This window comes from Sitophilus oryzae, unplaced genomic scaffold (genome assembly GCF_002938485.1).
Source record: "Sitophilus oryzae breed Bouriz unplaced genomic scaffold, Soryzae_2.0 scaffold_1614_pilon_pilon, whole genome shotgun sequence".
In the NCBI taxonomy this organism is placed as follows: Eukaryota; Metazoa; Arthropoda; class Insecta; order Coleoptera; family Curculionidae; genus Sitophilus; species Sitophilus oryzae.
In genome coordinates, this window is record NW_022146297.1 from 1,439,418 (window position 1) to 1,463,147 (window position 23,730).

Genomic DNA, 23,730 nt, shown 5'->3' on the forward strand with positions numbered 1-23,730 from the left:
CATTCTAGAACAAGAAAATTCTTTTTATAAAGAATGTATTTTTCTCAAAATGTCGATAATAAAAAAGTTTCTCCTCTTGTAAAGCCAATCCGAGGACATACTGTATGTTTTACAAATAATCAAAATATCTAGTCAAACGTCTAAATAAGATAATTCTATACCTAAGTAGACATTCTATCGCCATATAAAAAAGGGCAAAATATAAAAATAAAGTCTAATTTGTATAAAGTATATAATCCATAATATATCCTAATTCTATAGATACCTATAGATTCATTTGAAATTCATACATTTTTTCTACAATTTTAGTTAAATAAAATCATGTTTTAGTTTTTAAATGAGACACCTCGTATATATGTGAAGAAATTATATGGACATGATTTATCATGAAATTATATGGATATATATTTTGACAACTCAAAAAAATGACAGTTCCTTTTGTATTAATTTTTACTTCTTAAAATACTTTCAATGCCATGAAAACGAATATGGAAAACAATAAGTAAAACATATCTTAAATTGAAAAATACTATTGCTGAGTAAATACTTTTCTTAAATAAAATTTATTGGTTTATGAAAAAGAAAGATTTTAAAATTTAAAGATTCAATCACTGTTATTATGTGAACATTTCATATTCAGTACAATCTTATAATTAACGTAAGAGTAAAAGCACAGTTTAAAGAATATATATTCTTAAACTGTGGTAAAAGCATATGGAGCATTTCATCTCGTCGAGATGCTCGCCGTTCATGACGATTTGATTGACTTCAATATGTTTTGATGCACAAATTTGAATGGCGAGCATCGTGGCGAGATGAAATGCTCCTCCATTATGATTTTACCCGAATGGTACAAACATAGAGGGGTATCTCGATGCGATGCTCGACGCAAGTAAGTGCGCGTAGAATGCATCGTGGCGAGCATCGCATTGAGATGCCTCACTATGTAGGTGCTTTAAAGTTTTTATGGTTTCAAGCAACCATGCACTAATTTGTGATATCTAATTTTTTGCTTCTTATTTAAGGGACAATGTGATTTTGTATGAGCATGGATTCCTGTTGCTCCGCATATTTCACATTTATGCCTAAAAAAATAAATAGAAGTTTAAACTAAACAGGACGATTAGTGCTGTGTCTCTATGCAACTAATAATAGAAGTTATTACTAAATCTATTCGCATAACATCTTAGCTATTACAATACATTACAAAAACATGAAGAGCATGTGAATGGTCATTACACTGTAAACATAATTTACCAGGCGATGTATACTTATATTTGATACCAATTAAACTTTTAGTTACGTAATCGAGGGCGCGATTTTTAAATTCATTGTTTTCATGCAAATTCATTGCCAACCATGGACATATTCGGTGCCGGTCTGGCTAACTGGAATTTAAATTTCCCTCTGGGGATTCAGGTGGTTATGCTGTAAAACATGTGAAGTTACAACATCTAATTATATATTTATTTCCTGACATTGTCATTCGTTTCAGCACTTTAGTTTTGCATTACGATTTTTTTTATTTATATGAATTGTGTTGTAATACTTTAAGCTTAAAAATCTTTTACTAGCAGACCTTGCAGTCGAACATTGTTCCTTTTAGAACCTCTTTTAGTGCGAAGTCACAAATTACCTATAACAGAGGCGAAAGAAAGCGACTGCATCGGAAACCGTTCGGCAAATCCGACACGCCTATTGAGTGGTGTAAATACACCAGTCGTTTAGTCCGGAAACCCATGTTGTGTCGTCTTCGCTTGCTGGAGTGCCATAGTGCGTGGTTATATGTTTCTTTTTAAAAACGCGTGTAGGATTTTTGTTGAACTTTTGAACTGTTATTTCTAAGTTTTGGTAATTTGTATATCTTATTTAAAATGGGATATAAATGTGTTCATTTATAAGGAAAAAAAAAGATATTTATAGTATAAAAAATTAATTTATTTAACAAAATTTAATTAAAAATGTGACAAAATAGTTACCTTTCTATTGGTTCTATCCGTTCTATCGGACTTTTTTTCGACAATATAAATCTTTATTTGTAAACTTTAATACATCAAATATTTTCCATCTAATAAATCATTTAATGATGTAAATAAGAGGAAATTTCTCACATGGATGGTCAAATTCTATAGTTTTCATTATATCAAACAGCCTCTGAGAAATGTTTTCAACTCAAAATGCCTTTAATTATGTTTGACTACATCATTAAAAAGGGTCTTCAAATACATCAATGTGATATTTGTCTAAAATTTGCAAAAGAATCCGAATCTCTGGATAACTCGAAATTATTTACCCATTTAAAAGCCGTTGATCATGAAAGTGGAAAAATTTGTTCATTTTATTTACAGGCTGGAAAAATTATTTATATTAAATTTTGACGAGTTTCGCACTGAAGAAAACATTCAGAGGCTGTTTGATATAATGAAAACTATAGAATTTTACCACCCATGTGAGAAATTTCCTCTTATTTACATCATTAAATTATTTATTAGATTGAAAATACAGTAAAAACTCGATAATCCGAAGAGCGCTAATTTGGTTTCCTTGCTAGTCCGGATCGGCAGCGCACTTGCATTATGTACCTTGTAATCCGGATTTCGTTTGATTCAGTAATCCGAATATGTGGTTCTAACTTGTTTTAACGCGTTTTCTCGAAGCGGTAATTCATTTATATCGTAATAATTTGACGGCCGGATCAAAATGCGATCAGATTAACAAAGCTAAACTACCGAAAAGGTCTTTTAGCCCATATCCTTTCGCAACTTAAGACGGGAATGATATTGGTAAATGCATTAAGCAAATTAATCTTATGGATGCAGTTTGTTTATTCCATAATTCATGGCAAAAAGTTAGAACGACCTCTTTAGAAAAACTTTTATCAGGAAATTTACCAGATTATGACCCTGATGATCTCATTCCCCTAGCTAGTTGCAAAAGAAATTGCAGCAAGTAAAACATGGCTACCAAGACATTTTAAACATGTTGACGCAAATTGATGGAGAGATTCATACAAATGCTGAAATGAATCAATGGGTTGAAAACTCTGAAAATATTGTAGAGGATGGTGATCTCGAACATGAAGTTATAGACGACGCCGACGAGACCAGCGATGAAGAAATCTATATCCAGTCAAAAAAAAATCAAGCACGTTGATGCAATAAATTTTTTTACACTGGGATTGCAGAGGGCTGAAGAGAATGATCTTAGTATTAACGATATTCTTGTCTTAAAAAATATACAAGAACAAACAAACAAACAAACACAACGCTTTATTGTACAAAAAACCAAAACAGCTTCATCGACAAAGCAAAACAAAAAAGCACAAAAACAAATATACAAATAAACAAATAAAAATGTCATACAATACAAATCAATTCAAAAAAAAATACGTCATAAAATTACAAATAAAACATATATGGACATTGCAGAACACAGGCGTATCTAGAAAATTTTACAAAAGGAAAACTGTAAATGGATAAAATAAAATAAAATAAAATAAAATAAAATAAACGGAGAAGAGGAAGCTATAGTTAAGCATTCTTCAGTTAATGCACTTAAAAAACAAAGTAAAATCTCTGATTATTTTAAATAATGTAGTATGTATTTTATACTTTGGTATCTATAGGATGTATGTTTCTATTCACGAGTTTTGTTATAGAATATACTTATTCTTACTTAAATTATATTTGTTGATGGTTCTACTAATAAAAATGTTTTATTTTATTCGTTTTTTTAAATATATGTCTATAAAAAATGCAAATCGCGATAATCCGGATCTTTTATTAATCCGGATTAAACTGTGCTTTAATTGATCCGGATCATCGATCTTTACTGTATTTTATGCATTCAAGTTTACAAATAAAGATTTATATAGTCAAAAAAGTCCATCTTTTGTCACATCTTTAATTAAATTTTGTTAAAAAAATTAATTTTTTATACTATAAATATCTTTTTTTTTCCTAATTTACGAACTGATATAATATGACGAGCAATCTATTAAATTACTGTGAGATTATATGCCTCGATAACATATTGGTGCAGATTATTTTCACCGAAATAAATAATAACCCAAACTATACATTTATGCGGATTGTCTATGAACTCTTTCTGAAGGTCACAGAAACCTGAACGCGTAATTCGGTGTTCTTTCGCATCTGTTATAGGTAATTTGTGGCGAAGTCTCCAAGGTAGCGTGAGTTGTGCTGATGTAAATAATAACCGTTTATAAATTTATAATTAATTTATATTTGTTTCCTAAAATATTTTGATTAAAAGAAAATATGTAAAAGTGGGCAACGCTGTACCGGTTAAGCTTAATCACGTGTCTAAAAGCTTACTTGGTATCGCTTATACTTTAACATCCCATGATATTTAATAATGAAAATAAATATATGAGAGTCAAATTTCTGCAACTATAGTCTGTCCAACGGGAAGATACCTGACAGTGACAGTAGCGTCTGTCACTTTAATTCACAAACGAGTCGTGTTTTCTGTCATTTTTCGGATGTCGTCTATCGAATCGTCTTCCCTGTATCGTTGGACAGACTATACATACATTCATTGTTTTAAAATACATTACTGACCGCACACTGAGACTCTGGCGGGATACACATTTTGTACTGTCTACACATTACATTACTACAAAAGGGGGTGACAACAAAAATGAATGAAATTTGGGTTCAACATATTGTTCATCAAAACTTAATTCATTTATTATTTGAAAAACTAGGAATTAAGTATGTCCAAGTATGGCGTAGAAGACACCAAAGCGTCGTTGACACGGTCAAAGTGTACTTGGATCAAATACACCTGGACGCTGCATCATCACTCGCGTCTCATCACTTCATCAAAAAATTAATTATGAATTTATTTAGGTGTGTAAAGTGTATCTAATGGGAAGTGGGAGATGTTCTCTGTCAATTTAATTCACAAGTAGGACAGTATACTGTTGTAAAACTAGGTTAACAAGATTGGTAAACTCTGGTAAACTACGGTAAGGATCCTGAACAATATGAGTAAAGTGCGGAACAGTTTGATAAAATAGAAAAAAAGAAAGTGTAGAAATTCCAATATTTTTTTATTATTTTGATTCATCTTTTCAATGATGTTTAATGTTAAAAAACAATTTGTAAATGAACTGTTAAACTCGTCAGACAGCCCAAGTTCAGTAGAGGGAGAAGGGAGAAGAAAGTAAACCCTTAACAAATAATACAAAAAATAGTTTTAAACAAAAAAATACATTAAAAACAGAAAAACAACCCTAAAAAGCAAAAATAGCAATTAAAATAAAATTCATGCAAGCCCTTTTTTCTGTTTTAGCGCTTTTTTCTTGTTTAAACCTGTTTTTTTTTTCTTGTTTATTAGTTTTTATTTCTTTTTTAATGCTTTACGTCATAACCAACACTATAGTGGGTGCAGAAACCCCATTCTCCCTCTATCAAGTTTTTTGCAACAAAAAAAATGAATGACATAATTGACAATCGAACCAGAAAAAAGCCTTTTGCGGTGGTTAAATTGGTGACAATAACGACATACAAGGGGTCACCTTGTATGTCATTATAATTAAGCATTATATATACATTATAATTATTATTAATTAAACTTACGAACAAGCTCTATATTAGGTTTTTAGTTTGTGATTTTTATTTCAATTTTTTCTACGTAATGTGTTTCTTTTACTTTGTTCGATTATGATACAAAATACAGGGTAATCCATTTAAAATAGCGAAGAAAAGTACAACGTTTAGTTTGGTTTGGTTTGGTTGTTGCAAATTTTGGTACACTGAATTTTGAAGAAGACACTGTTATACAGAGAAGACCAGGCTACTAGTAACATAGCGAGTTGCCGGACGAATTTACGTTTACCCGATTTGCGTTCGTACTCGAGGTTCACTGCCGGCTGTCGGCTGGTCAGGCAGTACGTAGTTGCAGTTGTGCTTGGACGGGTCGGTCGTGACAGACTAGGAATACGACGCGAGGAGTGCCGAGTATTTATTATTTTTATTTTAAGTGTTTACCTTCACTTAAGGTAACATTTAAAATAAAAATTCTTAAATATTTATTATGTGTTTACAAGCCAAAACTAAAAATAAATAAATTCTCTAAACCCAAAAAAAACTAAAATATTAGTCTAAATAAAAAAAAGTTATAACAAGTGTTCAAAAAGACCACCTTCTTGTGCTAGACAGAAGCCTAGGCGGTCGTAAAATCCCCGTCTGACATTGGCTAACATATTAGGACTAATAGTTTGGAAAGCTTCTCGTAATTTTACTTGAAGCTCATCCAGATTATTAGCCCTATTATGACAATACACTTTGGATTTTACATAACCCCACAAAAATAAATCATTGGGAGAAAGATCTGGTGAGCTAGCGTGCCACAAAATAGTTCCGTATCCATTAATTAAACGGTTGGGAAAAGCACTGTTCAAATATTCTTGAACAATACGGGCATTGTGGGCAGGGTAACCACCTCAGCAATTTGATTACTAGAAAACGTGGGATTTTGATCCGCGGTAGCACAAATGTTTGTATATCACGATAAGACCTATTTTGGAAATACCATTTTACAATTTGAATTTTCTCACGAACTTCGTAAACATCCATTATTTTACTTAAAAAATAAATTTTACCCGAGAACTGTCGAGAGAATCTATGTATTCGTTTTGGCTATTAAAACACGAATAAATACAAATTCTGAAACATTCTGATCGCATATCTACCTATTTTTATTTTATCGCATTTTTTCGCCTGCTTTTTATCCGGCGGACGGGTATACGCTAATTCGTCCGGTTCTGCCTATGTTACTACTACGGTGGTCCGGTCTGTATAGTATTTTCCTATTAAAAATTTTTAAAATTCTTCTAATTTAGAATTTTGAGAGGGGTTTAAATAAGCAGTAAATTTAGTTTATATAAACCGTTATATTTCAAAAACCACTCGGTATCCTTTCTAACATAACATACCAAACCAAACCAAATCCACTGAACTAAAAAATATATATGTATGTATTCCATTTAAAAATATACAACTTTAGTCTGAAAATATGTTTGAATCACACTGTATGTTGACAAAAATATCAAAATGTGCGTTATCACTGCCCCCACATTACGTAAAAAAATAAAATAAAAATCATACGCCGAAACCCTAACATAGAGCTTTTTGCATGCCGGGGTCACCCTGTATCAGAGCTGCAAGCTCAAATTAAAGTACCGTATGATCGAAAAAAAACGGCGTCCAATTGGCTTGGAAACGAACATCGATGAAATTCCCTATATGATTTTACATATAAAATGACAGCGATCTTCATTTCATAGCCATCGCTGAAGCCGTTTTTCTTTCGATCATACGGTACTACACTGAGAGGAATATATAATTAGAACTCGGGGTAATGTGTTTTATATATTGTGACTTCAGAACTAATAGGACTTAATATAAGTAAATGTTTAATTACTTACTTTCTTAAGATCGGACAAATGGTCTCACCCTGTTTAGATTTTATGACGTGGCTTGAGAATATATCTTTGGCTTCGCCATTCGTAAAACAAAATTTACAGATTTTGCTTTTCCTGTTAGCAAATAAATGCGCGTTTTTCATTAGATTGTGAGCGTTTCGTTTTTGTTTAGGAATCCATTTAACTGGCATAGTTACCTGTAAGAATAAAAAATACCATTCACTCTATTTAGTAGAATGTATTCAGTAACAGAGCATTTCGAAACTAATGATAGTTTTATAGAGTTTTTAGAAAAGTAAACTTTTTCGGTCAAAATAAAACATACGGGATCCTTGAGGTGAGTTTACAGCGATGTCACATTAAAAATTTGAAAAAATCTACAATATCTAGAATAATAAGAATAGTAAAAGTTGAAAAAACGTAAAAAAATTATAGATCTATTCCAAATTTATTTTTCCAAGAATTCCAATTTTCTATTAGGAGTCAGAACCGGGAAATCCCGGTCTCGAAACTACTAAGCATTAGCATTTTTAAGTCAAAATTGTAAGTATATCGCCACTGCACTGCAAGAAAATCTACAAAATAAAATAGTTATTTTTGGTAAACACTTCTGCGTTAAACCCAAACAGACACTACTTGTCAGAAGTTATGTTTACAGTTGTACAAATTTGCCTAACAAAGAAAAAAATGCTTAACGTTTCGGAAAGTTTATCTCTTTCCGTCGTCGGAAGCAAAAAAATACAAAGAATAAAGAGTAAAACTATTTAAAATATATATTTAAATTCAACTATTCGAGAACACTTTTTTAAAACAGTTTCACCAATGTAAAATCTATCGCAACATCTAGACCCTTATGGTGCGTTTAGACTTGAGCACGCACGAGCTGAGCGTGCGCGCACGGCATTCGTTCGCGCTCTCAGCTCCGTTCAAATTAAAAGCTTATTTTTCGACGAATGAAGTGATCCATTTGTGCGCGCACAGCAGAGTTGTGTTGGCGAAAATAATGGACGACCAAGAAATAGTCGAGGCTGAAGTCATTGTGTTATGCACAGCTTAATTATTAAAAAGAAGAAAAATCGAAAACATCGTCGCTGGTGGCAAACCCAAATTTTTAGAAATCGATATAATTTACTGCAACAACTTAGTGTCTGATGAGGGTTATGATCAGTTCAAAAACTTTACAAGAATAACCAGGCCCGACTTTAAATATTTACAAAATTTAATAACACCAAAAATTATGAACAAAATATACAAATTTTAGAATAGCAATTTCATTAATATCGACATATTCAATATTAATTTTATTTACAAGGTTTTGCCATGCGTTATATTTTTTTGATTTTTTAATAATACAAAGAATGTTTAACATCCCATAATATAGGCAAGTTTTCATATTTTTCAATTAATAATAACGAAGATTCATTGATCCACTCCATAATTTTAATAAAGAAAACGAAAAAAAATCACACACGCACGCACGAACGCAGACAAAACAAATTGAGCGTTCGCGCACACATAAAATCCCTTTGAGCACGGACCAAAAACCGACACCAGACGGCTCACGTTCGCGGCTGCTCGCGCAGACAGATTCAGAGTGAGCGTAAGCGCACAGCCGTTTACATTTCATTCGCGGAGGATCAGTGCGTGCGTGCTCAAGTCTAAACGCACCATTAAATGTTAGAAATCAAAGGACATAAAGATTATTTAAGAAAGGGAGATTTTCACAAATCTAAGATTTGTCAGCATTCATGGGACACAGGGCACAGAATAAATTTTAATAACCCCAAACTTATAATGAAAGAAGCGATAGCCTCTTAAAGAAACATAAAAGAGGCTTTTTTAATTCAATCTAATAAAAATAAATGTATTGCTCATGCATCTGTAGATGTTAGTAATGTATGGCAATCGCTTCTTTGATTTTAAAGAACATAACATAAATTTTGGGGCTTTTTAACATAAATCATAACATAAATTTTGGGCAGAACATAACATAAATTTTGGGCAGAAAGTTTGGGGCTTTTTGGTTTTACCTTATTAAGTAATTGTTATCAGGTAGTAATTGTTAATTTTGAAGTTTAACTTGATATAATGTCATTTTAACAGAACGTCGACGGTTTCTTGTAGACGTATCTGTTTTAAAAAAGTAAAGTGTTCTCGAATAGTTGAATTTAAATATTTTAAATAGTTTTTTTCTTTATTCTTTGTATTTTTTTGCTTCCGACGACGGAAAGAGATAAACTTTCCGAAACGTTAAGCATTTTTTTCTTTGTTAGGCAAATTTGTATAACTGTAAACATAACTTACTGACAAGTAGTGTCCATTTGGGCTTAACGCAGAAGTGTTTACAAAAATAACTATTTTATTTTGTAGATTTTCTTGCAGTGCAGTGGCGAAATACCCACATAGGATTTTTTTGGAGAGATGAATCCGCCACATAGGTATAGACATTTTTGTTCAAAAATGTAAGCTTCATTTTTTTAAACGAAACTCAAGAACCTACACTCCATACGTAAGCTGGAATGGGAACCCTCCAACGGTCTAATGCCCACTTGCACCGTTTGTATAAACTTTGTTTAAAGGCTAAACAGTGATTAACTATACATATTTTATTACAGTTAATCACTGTTTAGCCTTTAAACAAAGTTTATACAAACGATGCAAGTGGGCATAAGACACTCGAAGAAATTTCTCAAAACTTACGACCGAGAAAAATCAAAGACTTTCCTTGATTTAAGTAAGAACAATCTACGGATTGTCACGGGGTTTTTAACAGAACACTTTTGTCTCCTCAACAAACACATCAGTAGACTGAAGCTAAGAAACAACAGCCAATGCAGATTCTGTGAGGAAAATGGGGAAACACCAGAACGCTTCATCACTGAGTGCACAGAGACGACAACCATTCGTGCCATAAACTTTGGTACGACTGATATCGGAGATGAAGAACTAGCCTCAGTGAAGCCGACTCAAATACTGGTTTTCAATACTCATTTCAATATACTATACTCAAATACTCATTTCAATATAACTCGTTATAACTCAAAAAGGGGGACACAATAGATCTGTAAAGTCGCGGTGATTATCCCCCCCCCCCTCTCAAACAATTCTCATTCTACAAGCTTCAATTTTAGTTAAGTTGGTTTATGTTGTCTGATGTGAATTTCAAGTTACCGGTTTTTTTTTCACTTGTATTATCAGGACGGATTACTTAATAAATGTGATTTTATTTTCATTAAACAACTCATTTTGTTATCGACTTCGTTTTTGAAAACCTTGCTTTCTGATTGAAGATCTGCACCATTAACCAATAAAAATTATCTAGTACCGAAGTAGCCAGAAAACCGGGAACTCCCGTTCATGGTGACGTGGTATCGATATCCCCGGTTCCGAAAAAAAACTTCGGTTCGGGAAACCCTATTTTCTTTAGATACCTCTACTGCAAACTCAGCTCTGGACACTGTATAACAATGAGCAGCCAGTCTGGACACTGGCTCATTGTTATCAAAAATCAACATTAATCCCAATTGAAGGGTCAGGGAAAAAAAAGCCGGTAGGTAATTTTATTGCCATATTTAAATATTCGATGCATTTGGTTCAGAGTTGGGGGGCTCTATTAGAAGTGGACCGAATAACCCTTACGGTGTAATTGACCTCTAATCCAAGGAGGCAATAAAAAAAGAGGGATAGATCCTCTATTATAGATTCGGAACAACATGTATGATGAATTATAGACTGTACGATGATATACAGAGGGTCCCAGAAATAAGTGCAAGTATTTTAAGCGGTGGTAGATCTCGACAAACAAAACATATTTTCTCTTTATCGTTTTCCAAATAAGTCCAAAACAACGGAATTATTTTACTTTGAAAATTTCCAAAAAAAAAGATTTTTTGCTAAAATTTTGAGAACCATTGGATCTTTTCTGGATTTTCTTTATTGTAAATTTGTATTGTAATTGGTGAAAAATACATTATGCAACAATTATTCCTTATCGGAGTTTGCGGCTGGCATTATTTTTAATTAGACTTTGCAGTTTCCGGTATGACGACTATGATGTCACGCATTTGTTTTTCTAGAAAATTTTAGATCAATTTTTGTGATAAATATTTAAGTAAAAATAAAATAAATCAAACTTGGTCCTAATACGTTGTGTAGCAACTGGCGCTATCAGTTTGCGGTTTTCCGGTCTAGCAATATTCTCAGCAACCAACTCGCAATTCACGTCAGTCTCTACTTACCTCTCGTTGAAAATTATCGATACACTCTGTAAAAAATAAAAAATATTTCTATGCAGCATTTGTGACAAAGTGTTTACCAGGAAAGATAACCTGTCCAGGCATATGAAGAGATGCACTAATGGTGAGTTTTTATTTACTACTAATTTTTCAATATTTTAAATATATTATTTTTTAGTTAATAAAATCCAAGCTGCTATGCCCCAAACCAGCGCGAGCAACAGTGCTGGTCCCAGTAAACGTAAGTAAATATTTTTATTTTATGTTCTGGCTTTAAAAATGCTTTTTTATTTTAGATACATGTGAAAAATGCTCGAAAGTGTTCACTAGAAAATACGATGTAAAACGACATATAAGGATTTGTAATGGTGAGTTTTTATTTATTATTTATTTTTCAAATTTTTTCTAAATATAATTGTTTTTAGTTAAACAAACTGTGGGAAGTGTTGCGCCCCAAACCAACGCGGACTTTGGTGTTGATCCCAGTAAACGTAAGTAAATATTTTTATTTTTATGTTCTGGCTTTAAAAACGCTTTTTTATTTTAGATACGTGTGAAAAATGCTCGAAAGCGTTCAGCAGAAAGGATAATTTAGGCAAGCATATGAAGATTTGTAAAGGAGCCCCTAATGGTTAGTTTTTATTTTATTTTTTATATTGTGTAATATTAAATGGTTTTTTGTATTTTATTTTAGTCAATCAACCTGAAACAAAAAATTTAGAGACGGTATCCCTAAAAAGAACGAGCTCTGTCACTAACAGTAAGTAATTATTTTTTTTCCATTATTTTTAAACTAATTAACTATTTAATTATTTTTAACATATTCAACTATTATTTTTTAACTTTTTTCAATTATTTAAACTAATTAACTATTTAACATATATTTCTATTACTTTTTTAACAGAAAGCATCTATTTTACCGTTAAAGCAAGCAAATTCTTAGAAGAGTGGATAATTACAGTGATGTGCTTGGATGTACCGTTTTGTTTCACTATGGAAGACATTCGATTAATTTTAAATCAAAAGTGTATTGTTAATTATAGGTTAGAGTTACTTGTAAAATTAGGTTTAAGACCTTTTTACGATAATCTTTTACATTATATTAGAGCTTGTAATGGCTCTGAAGAAAATTGTTTAGAAGAAATTAAAAAATATTGTTATTTAAATGTTTGTGAATTATCATATTATATGTTGGAATTTCTAGAAATTAATCCAAATAAACTCGAAAATGATTTTCAACTCATATGTGTATTTACCTCTTGTGAATAAATGTATAAAAATAATAATTTAACTTTTATTCTTTAGTATTATTTAAACACTTGAAGAGTAAATATGTGTAAAAGGAGAAAGATGTCTACCGCAGATATAATTTTTTTACTAGAGAAACATTTGGTTAATTTACAACAATTAAAAGAACTTATAAAATTTTATGAAGAGAAACAGTATATGTTTTCGAAACTTCTAGAATTGAAGATCTCCCATAAACATGCTAAATGATTTGTTTGGATGACTCGCCCTACGATATACGCATAATTTTTTAAATCAAAAGTTTATTGTTAATTATAGGTTAGAGTTACTTGTAAAAATAGTATCTTGTAACTCTTGTGAATAAATGTATAAAAATAATAATTTAGCGTTTTATTCTTTAGTATTATTTAACCACTTGAAAAGTAAACATGTATTTGGATTTGACAAAATATACTACCGAGGAGTTAAAAGCTCTGTCTGTAGAATTTCTAGCAGAACATATTAGCCCCTATACGCTTTTAAATATATGGTCTCGACATCCTATTGAATACAAAAATAATTTCTATTTGCAAACGCAATTGCCATGTTTTATCCACTACAACAGACCTGATCAAGTGACTCATATTGACGGTCCTCCCCCTTTTCAAGCAAGATGTCGAGATTGTTTATATGCTCATCATCATCATAACTAAACAGTCATTCAGTATCCAGACATGGCGACGTTAAGTTCAGCTTTTATTATATTTGCCGTTATAGTGCAAAACACATTCTATATAAATAAACCGAAAGATGTTATTGAAGCTTTCGTATGTTTAAAAAACAATGATACTACTACAACGGAGTGTAAATGGCCAGAAGCTTGGCAGAGATTGGAATATAGCAATAACGGATCGGTGGAAGTTTTCAAACGTCCATTATCGGAAGAAGAGACTAGGAATAAGACGAATATAAAATATAAAATAAGGGTAATCTTTTCAAATAGAAGTGTTGGAAATCAATCCGATTGGCAGGTGCTACCCATCAATTTTAACGATAGTTCAACTATGAAAAATCAGACGTGTAAGGAAAAAGAAGAACCTACAGTGATTTCATATATAGTCCTATTTTTGTATATAATTATGACGTTTGTATCATCTACGATAATAGTATTTAGTACCTGCGCCAAAATGTCAAAAAGTAAATGTATTGCATACTTTAAATAAATATTAAAAATTTGTATTTGTTTTTCATTAACACCCTGTATATAATAGACATGACGTAAGACGGATTGACGTTTGACGTTTGACAAATGATAGGTTTGACGTTTGACAGATGACGTTCTTGACGTTTGACAAATGATAGGCTTAACGTTTGACATTTGACAGATGATAGGTTTGGCGTTTGACAGGTGACAGGTGATAGCCCCTCCTCCTCGCGCCTGCGCTGTACCCCTCCTCCTCGCGCTTGCGCCGTGCGCTCCCTCCGCCTTCCTCCTCCGCCTGCGCCTCCCTCCGCCGCCTGCGCCTGATGCAGAAACCCCCTTCTCCCTCTATCCTCCTCCGCCTGCGCCTCCCTCCGCCTTCCTCCTCCGCCTGCGCCTGATGCAGAAACCCCCTTCTCCCTCTACTATCTAGGAATTATCGGACAGGCTGACGGTAACGCCAGCTACATCTCAGATAGCCACGAAATCGCCTATAAGGTTGCGCACTCGAAGGAAAGAAGTGGATTGGGCGCAAGGGGCTTTCGTGGTTGAGGAACTTGCGGCAATGGACAGGCTTGAGCGCGGATGAATTACTCCGTGTAGCACAAGATTGAGATCGATACAAAGATATTGTTAACATGGCAGTCGTCAACGTTCACTAGGAATATGACACTTGAAGAAGAAGAATTGTTCTAATTCTAAAATTTGTATCTATATGAACAAAATATCTAAATATGTATGAAATAAACACCAAATCGTTAGGAACATCCATAGAAGTTTTTAGTTTAGTTTTTTTTCTTTTGCAAATTGTGGGCGCATTATAAATGATATTTCTCTTCACTATTTACACCATATTTACCTGGCACAAATTATCCTCAATATCTAAAAGAGAGAAAAACCAATGTGTGTCCCTTACTTCTGGAGTTAACCTATTTAAAACGCGTTGGAGACTATCATTTGTTGAAACTTGTGTAGAGATCACTGGTCTGGACGGGTCCTGTGAATACAAGAATACTATAAGCACTGCAAAAACCTTAAATTATTTACAGGATAACATACAGGAGGTCCTTCAGTGAACTAGCATTAGAAAAGTTTTAATGGACTACAATATCTACAGTATGTCCCCGGATTGTCCTCCGGAAAAGAAAAACTTTCTTATTATTGACGTTTTGAGAAAAATGCATTCTTCATAAAAATTTTGCTTGTTCTAAAATGGTTATTCCTGTGTATACTTTTCCAAATTTCCATACTTTTTTAAAGAAAATTAAAAAAAAACATGAAAATATTCCGACGACGCGACGGGAAGAGATATACTTCCCAAACGTTAAGCATTTTTTGTCCGTTAGGCAAATTTATTATTTATTTTGTTATTTGTTAGTAAATCACAGTGGACTCGTTAGAGATTATTAGATTTCCGATAATTTATTTCTCTACGCAGCGGTATTTCACAAAAAATAACTATTTTATTTTGTAGATTTTCTTACAGTGCAAGTTGCAAAATACCTATAGAAGTTTTTTAAGAAATGGTTTGGGGGGCCAGGGGTGGCTTAGCACCCCCAGATAACCCGTGCGTGTCTTATAAAATTGGTCTTAACCTCACATCAATATTATCTTATAGTGACCTAAGTCCCCCCCAAAAGAGTTAAGCCCCCCTAAAAGTATATGTCTAGTTGCGCCCCTGGGTAAAATAATTTTGATTTCATTCTTTGATAGGTAGATGGTTATTAACAATTTTGATTAACATCATATTCTTTGCTGTTGTTAAAGTTATCACATTTTCCGTAGCATTGAACCAAATAAATTTTGTGCTTCTTAACATTTTAAAACAGCAAAAAATATGACGTTAATTAAAATTCTGTCAATAACACTATATCAAACAATGAAACATATGAATGGAAACGAAATTATATTACCATAGAAACTCGGTTTGATTTTTAGAATTTCAACTATATTTTCATAGTTTTTAATTATTCTTCTCTAAAACGGTATGGAAATTTGAAAAAGTATAAAGAGGATTGACCATTTTAGAACAGAGTTTTTTTTATAAAGAATGCATTTTTTTCAAAATGTCAATAATAAAAAAGTTCACAGGATCACACTTTATATCTATAAGAATATTTAAAAGATTGGCGCTACTATAATGTCCGCATATTTTATAAGAAAGATAGGACTGAAAATAGCAAATAGGAACCCTAATATAGAGCATCTTTGGAGCACTGGTCCACCCTGTATACAGGGTGGTCCGAACTGTATTCCGGAAACTTCGGCAGCATATTCTGCAGATAAAAATATGTAAAAAAAGTCCGTATAAATGTATGTCCAAAAATGCTTAGTTTCAAAGATACAGAGTGTAGAAGTTTCATTTTTATTTCGATTTTTTCCAAATAATTTCTGAAGTAACATCAATAATTGGATCAAAATTGGTGTCAGGGAGTTTTTTGATATGAGAAATTTGATTTTGATATCAATATGACTCCTACTTGTAGAGGGCGCCACCTACATATTTTTTTAACTGTTTTGAAGAGTAATAATTTTTTGTCCGTACCTGTATATAACTACTGAGTAAAAAAATATACATTTATGGAGTCTTTTACGTAAAAAAGGTCTCTTGGTAAAAATCACTACGAGTAATGGTTCTCGAGATATTTGAAATCGAAATTATCAATACCTGTCATCATTGACATAAATCAAACATATTGACTAAATAGTTATTAGACTGAGATCATAAATTTGAAATGTTTTTGTGCCAAAAGTTCAACAGAAACTGTTTTATCGTCATTTTTTCGCAGAAAAATTTATGATTAGTTTAAGAAAATAAAAATTTCTTAAATTTATTATTTCAGTCAAATAACTATCTACTCAAAGTGTTTATTTTGTGTCAATTATGACATGCATTGACTATTTCCAGTCTAAATATTTCGAGAACGGTTGCTCGTAGCGATTTTTACTAAGAGACATTTTTTACGTAAAAAGTCATGGAGATGTATATTTTTTATATATAGTTTTATACAGGTATGGACGAAAAGTTATTACTCTTCAAAACAGTTAAAACACATGTAGGTGGTGCCCCCTACAAATAGGAGTCATATTGACATCAAAATCAAAATTCTCATGTCAAAAAACTCCCAGACACAAATTTTCGTCCAAATATTGACGTTACTTCAGAAATTATTTGGAAAAAATCGAAATAAAAATGAAACTTATACACCCTGTATCTTCAAAACTAAGCATTTTAAGACATACATTTATACAAACTTTTTCGCTTATTTTTATCTGCAGAATATCCTGCCGAAGTTTCCGGAATACAGTTCAGACCACCCTGTATATTCCTTACCCATATATAAATCTTACCAAACAATTTGCACTGTTTGAAGGCTGACGGGGTGGTTCGGTAAACTGGAAAAAGTGTTTCCTAAAATCCATCGGTGGATTAACTTCCCCTTCTACAGCAATTGTATAAAAATGATTATTATCGACATTTGGGCGAATTAGACTTCCAATCTGATATTTTTCGGAATGTAGGCTTAAATTATTCGCCAACAGGGACAAAGTGTTGGCAGGGGCTGTGTTAGAGAACGTAGAGGTACAAACTAAAAAAACAACATACATGCACTTTGATTTAGGACATTTACTCTTTTGTTGTTATTACAGTAATATTTTTTGCAATTTTTCTATAATACAACAAAACACCTTTTAAGAATCCGAATCAGTACTGCCTCGCCAGAGATGCCTAGGTTCCAATTATTTTGGTCAAAATTTTAATATTTACTAATAGGCTGCTTCACATGGAGCGCGCGGAGGACCATCGTGTGTATTTTTAAGGTTGTCGCCCACTTGACGGCGGCGCGGCGTGGCGCGGCGCCACGTTGCAATTTCTTTTTTTTTCAAACGTCACAAAAGTATTAGTTTTTGCGGCGTGATTGACAATATAAAAAAAATCATTTTAACGACTAGGTATAAAAGTAAAGTGGTGCCCGGTGGCGTAGAGGTACAGGCTCTCGTCTACCAATCTCAAGGTAGTGGCACAAATTAACAACAGATGCGAAAGAACACCGAATTACGCATTCAGGTTTCTGTGACCTTCAGAAAGAGTTCATAGACAATCCGCATCAATGTATAGTTTGGGTGAAAATAATCTGCACCAATATGTTATCGAGGCATACAAAAAGGTCCACAGACTTCGAGAGATACGAAAAATCAAGTCCATTTAGCGTGTGTCGCAATTTTCACACCTTAAAAAATTAGTTTTTTATAGCTATAGCAACTGCAGCGACTATGAAAAAAGCTGTGTGATTTTCATAGAAAATAAGGGCACCTGTAATTCATTTGAGAATGTTATAAATCGCTAAAAGAGGTTTGGTTTGGTTTGGTTTGGTTGTGAATCAAATGTTTCAAATCTCTTGGATTTCTATTAATATTAATAAATTTTATTAAAAATTGAACTAAAATTGTTAGTATCATTAAAAACAATTCAAATTCAAAAATTGTATCAGTCAAATTCCCTCATTTAAGGTGAATATTAAAGTAAATATAAATACAGCTCATTCTAAGCTCTACTTATCTTTAAGAAAAATTTAAATCATTGTTGCAATTGGGCCTTAATGCCATTTCGAATGAACAATAGTATTAATAATGTACATTATAATAATAATAAATTTTATATCATAGTGTGTATTAAAACTACTAAAACACTTTTAAATTGGTATTATATTAACAACTTTTGTTTTTTAATCCAAAAAAAAGTTACCAATTTTCTCAATCAAAATATTTGTGGTCCTGAAAAGGACCTTCGTTTTCCCATGTTCGTCAAGGTAGGTAATGGGTAAACGGTAAAAAAACAGGATAATGAAATTTAAAAAATTACAAAAATTGTTCAAAAGTGCCTCCCTCTTGCATTAAACAATAACCCAAACGATCATAAAATCCCCTCCTCACATTGGATAACATATCAGGGGTGACAGTGTCAAAGGCATTAAATATTTTCTGCCTTAACTGCTCCAAGTTTTGAATTTCTTCATGGCCGTAAATTTTAGATTTTATGTACCCCCATAAAAAGAAATCATTCACCGAGAAGTCAGGTGAAATTAAACGTCAGTCTAAACAAAACTGTCATTTTTGAAAACTTGTCAAAATTTGGACACACGCTAAATGGACTTGATTTTCCTATGTCTCGAAGTCTGTGGACTTTTCTGTATAATCTCACAGTAATTTAATAGATTGCTCGTCATATTATATCAGCTCGTAGGAGATTAGGAAAAAAAAAGATATTTATAGTATAAAAAATTAATTTATTTAACAAAATTTAATTAAAGATGTGACAAAATAGTTACATTTCTATTGGTTCTATCGGACTTTTTTCGACTATATAAATCTTTATTTTTTGTAAACTTTAATGCATAAAATATTTTCAATCTAATAAATAATTTAATGATGTAAATAAGAGGAAATTTCTCACATGGGTGGTCAAATTCTATAGTTTTCATTATATCAAACAGCCTCTGAATGTTTTCTTCAGTGCAAAACTCATCAAAATTTAATATAAATAATTTTTCCAGCCTGTAAATAAAATGAACAACTTTTTCCACTTTCATAATCAAAGGCTTTTAAATGGGTAAATAATTTCGAGTTATCCAGAGATTAGGATTCTTTTGCAAATTTTAGACAAATATCACATTGATGTATTTGAAGACCCTTTTTAATGATGTAGTCAAACATAATTAAAGGCATTTTGAGTTGAAAACATTTCTCAGAGGCTGTTTGATATAATGAAAACTATAAAATTTGACCACCCATACGAGAAATTTCCTCTTATTTACATCATTAAATAGAGATGAGCAAAACTGCGATTTTCCAATCGCAGTTGAAACTGCGATTGTGATTTGTAAATCGCTGCGACTGTAACCTGCGATTGCGATTTTGATATTTTTAAATTGGTACGCTGTAAACTGGGAAGCTCAATCCCAAAATTTTTGAGAAAAAAACAGAATAAATAGGGGAATAATTTTTTTTTAATAAAATCTTACAAAGAAACTGTTGGGTGTTTCGATGCCATATGCCTTTTAAAGTGTTTTTTATTATATTTTTGCTCTGCACACATATTGCAATTTTGCAAAATTTTCATCAATTACCAAAAAAAAATCAAACCAAACCAAACCACAAATAACTTTGTTTCCTTTTTTAAACTTTTTTGATAAGAATAGACCGAATAAATTTAACAGGGAAAAAAATACATAAAATGTTCAAAATATTCGAATGTGCTTTTAGACAGTCTGTAGGTATACTAACGAAAAATTTATTATAAAAAAGGTTGCCGCCAACCTTAATTCAGATAACGAGAAAAAAACTGTTTATTTTATCTTTTTTTTTCTTTTAAAAACATTTTCTTTATATGTAACTCAAAAGAAGCCGACGCCGACGGCTTTGATACGGCCCGTCCAGTGCAAGTGCAAACTTTCGAACTTTTAGATAAATAAAAGGACAATATCACATTTTATTATATTTGAAATTTCTCTAAAATGAAAAAACTGATTGTAAAGGATGTATTTAAATTAACATAGCAGCCGATCCACAATTGTTCAGAAAATTATATTATATTATGGATTGTTATAAAAATGTTTATAATAATATAATATACATATAACAAAATATAATAAAGAGAAAGGGCTGTTTCTTTTTCGTGCTTTATATCTTCTAGTAAATAAAGGATAAAAATAGATATTTTTTTATAATTTGAATCCAAAACTGTCCTTGAATGAATTATTTTACCTGAATCATTACCTGGGAGCAACTGTAACTATAATTAGTCATAACCGAAAACAAGAATTTTTTAACCTTCAAACATAATTATATTATAAATCTAAAACTATTATCAAAATTTAAAACTAAAAAATTATACATATATATTATGCGGTATATAAACATATATAAGCCTATTTTCCAACGCTTCATCAAAATTGCGGGGCCATGATTGCGAATGTGATTTTGCGATCTAGTCTAGGCCGATGTGTTGAGAGCTGCGAACGAAAATCACAATCGCAGCTCTTCGTTGGCGTGCCCACTCCCAATGCCGCGCCGCCGGTGCCAACGAAAATCGCAATCGCAATGTTGGGATGAGCTGCGATTTTCGTTCAGCTCCTCGTTCGCCTGCCCACTGCCGTGTTGATGACGCGCCGCCGCCAGCCGGTGCGTACGAGAATCGCAATATTGCGATTTTCGTTCCCAGCTCATCGTTCGGCTTCTCAGTGCCGTGTCGATGCACCGCGTGCAAACGAAAATCGCAATGCTGTGATTTTCGTTCGCGTGCCCACTGCGATTGCAAATCGCAACTGGTGTAATATTGGTTGCCTAAAAATCCAAAATCGGCAGATATATGTTTCAATCGCAAGTCGCAGTTTGTTATGGAAAGGAATCACAGGTTGCGATTGCGAATTTACAATCGCTGCGATTAAATCGCAGTTTGCGATTTTCTGCTCATCTCTATCATTAAATGATTTATTAGATTGAAAATATTTGATGCATTAAAGTTTACAAATAAAGATTTATATAGTCGAAAAAAGTCCGATAGAACCAATAGAAAGGTAAGTATTTTGTCACATTTTTAATTAAATTTTGTTAAATAAAAAAATTTTTTATACTATAAATATCTTTTTTTTTCCTTATAAATAAACACATTTGCATCCCATTTTAAATAAGATATACAAATTACCAAAACTTAGAAATAACAGTTCAAAAGTTCAACAAAAATCCTTCACGCGTTTTCAAAAAGAAACATATAACCACGCACTATGTCATTCCAGCAAGCGAATACGACACAGCATAGGTTTCCGGACTAAACGACTGGTGTATTTACACCACTCAATAGGCGTGACGGGTTTGCCGAGCGGTTTCCTATGTAGTCGCTTTCTCTCGCATCTGTTATAGGTAATTTGTGGTAGTGGGTTCGAATCCCACACCCGGCATTTCATCAGCCGACTATTTTTATTAAAATAAAAATAGTTTGGGTAGGTTTGGGTACCTAGGTCGACTCAGCCTTAAATGAGTACTTGGGATTCACAATCCTGAGGTAATAATAGGCGGTTGAAGCGTAGTGCTAGCCACATTATCTTCCTTGTATACCGAACGGCTAGTATGGTAAGCTATATATACGGGAGCTATTATTATTATTATAAAAGTAAAGTACTTTTACCCCAGCATAGAAGTACGAAAACAAATACGAAAATATGTTATTAAAATGACATAAAGTGTCAAATTCAACGAGCATAACCACGGTTTCTCGATACAGTATAATTACATACAAGGTATGACTTTTAAATCTTTTTGTATTAAGTATCTGGAACGTTTGAAATTGTTTAAAATAGTATATTGTTTTATTAGGAGTGAAAGTTACACTTTTGTGGTGAGGCTGTACGTTTAACATACAGTCGAGGCATAAAAAGTAATTTATCAAAATCGCGAATAGAACATGCTATCACCGAATAGAACATGCTATTTTTTTCACGCCACAAAGTTCTTAAACAATTTCAAACGTTCCAAATATAAAAAGATTTAAAAGTTATACATTGTATGTAATACATAGATAAATGAAATAAGTTTAAATTGGAAAGTGCCCAAAAGGACAATGTAAACACTATTTGGCGCTATTCTTGCAACGGTCCAAAGCTTTTGAAAATTTGGAGGCGGTTCGGCTTTTTTCCGGAATTATATCGCCAAATATTGTTTATTCATATTTATTATTATTTTCTTTTAATTTTATGAATAAAATACAGTGTGTTGCATACAAGAAACTTTATTTTATATAAGGCCATGTATGAAACATTGGAAACCGACGTTATGCCTGTGGTTATACCACGATCCACGATGTTTTTTGCAGTTCACAGCCCAGTTTTTTAAGTTTTTAATGCCACTTTTTCACAATTATCACGGGTTTGAGTAAATAAAATTTAAATTAAACTCACACAGGTTTCCCGGACGCTTTTCCAAATAGGGGCCGTACCGGCCCAGACACTTTAAAAATCCAGCCATGTCCGGGTAAATCAGGACGTATAGAAACCCTAAGCCAAGCGCCATTCTTAGTATACATTAAAAACTTACCTAGATTATTGTCATCTGGACAGCTGGGTGTCATACTGCCTTTACAAAATCCAACAGATGATTCAGATGACACGTCAGATTCATAAGACCGAGTAGATGTTTTGCGTTTCAAAATTCTAGAATTATGTGAAGGTCCTTTTTTGTAATTCCCCTTAGGATTATTATCAGCGAGTAATCGTCTCTTAGGTCCTGGGAAAAAATATTATTATACAGTTTGAAATTCTACTATAAAATTAAAATATTATTTTACTTTCGATATTATATTCTACAATTAACAAAAATCAGTTTGAAAAACTGTGATTAACAGTTCTGTGATAACTAACTTCTAATTTTCACAATGTAACGATGCAGTCAAAACTTACCTAGATTATTATCATCTGAACAGCTCGGTGTCTTACTACCTTTAAACAATCCAACAGATGATTTAGATGACACGTTAGATTCATAAGATCGGGGAGATGGGTTTTTCAAAATCCTATAATTCTGTAAAGGTGTTTTTTTGTAATTCTCCTTAGGATTATTAT

General features: G+C 32.4%; 2 protein-coding genes across 2 annotated transcripts; one reads left to right on the plus strand and one right to left on the minus strand.

Moving 5' to 3' along the window:
* Positions 1-856: 856 nt before the first annotated feature.
* On the minus strand, positions 857-23,240 carry LOC115880084. Its single transcript, XM_030897215.1, has 5 exons — positions 23,207-23,240; positions 17,468-17,706; positions 14,976-15,113; positions 7,457-7,650; positions 857-1,085 (listed from the first exon to the last, which is right to left on the minus strand). Exons 1-5 carry the CDS (start codon positions 23,238-23,240, stop codon positions 965-967), a joined length of 726 nt encoding a protein of 241 aa, XP_030753075.1. The 3' UTR covers positions 857-964.
* On the plus strand, positions 11,693-13,235 carry LOC115880070. Its single transcript, XM_030897195.1, has 7 exons — positions 11,693-11,812; positions 11,867-11,929; positions 11,985-12,056; positions 12,114-12,179; positions 12,236-12,319; positions 12,383-12,448; positions 12,593-13,235. Exons 1-7 carry the CDS (start codon positions 11,794-11,796, stop codon positions 12,955-12,957), a joined length of 735 nt encoding a protein of 244 aa, XP_030753055.1. The 5' UTR covers positions 11,693-11,793; the 3' UTR covers positions 12,958-13,235.
* Positions 23,241-23,730: the final 490 nt, after the last annotated feature.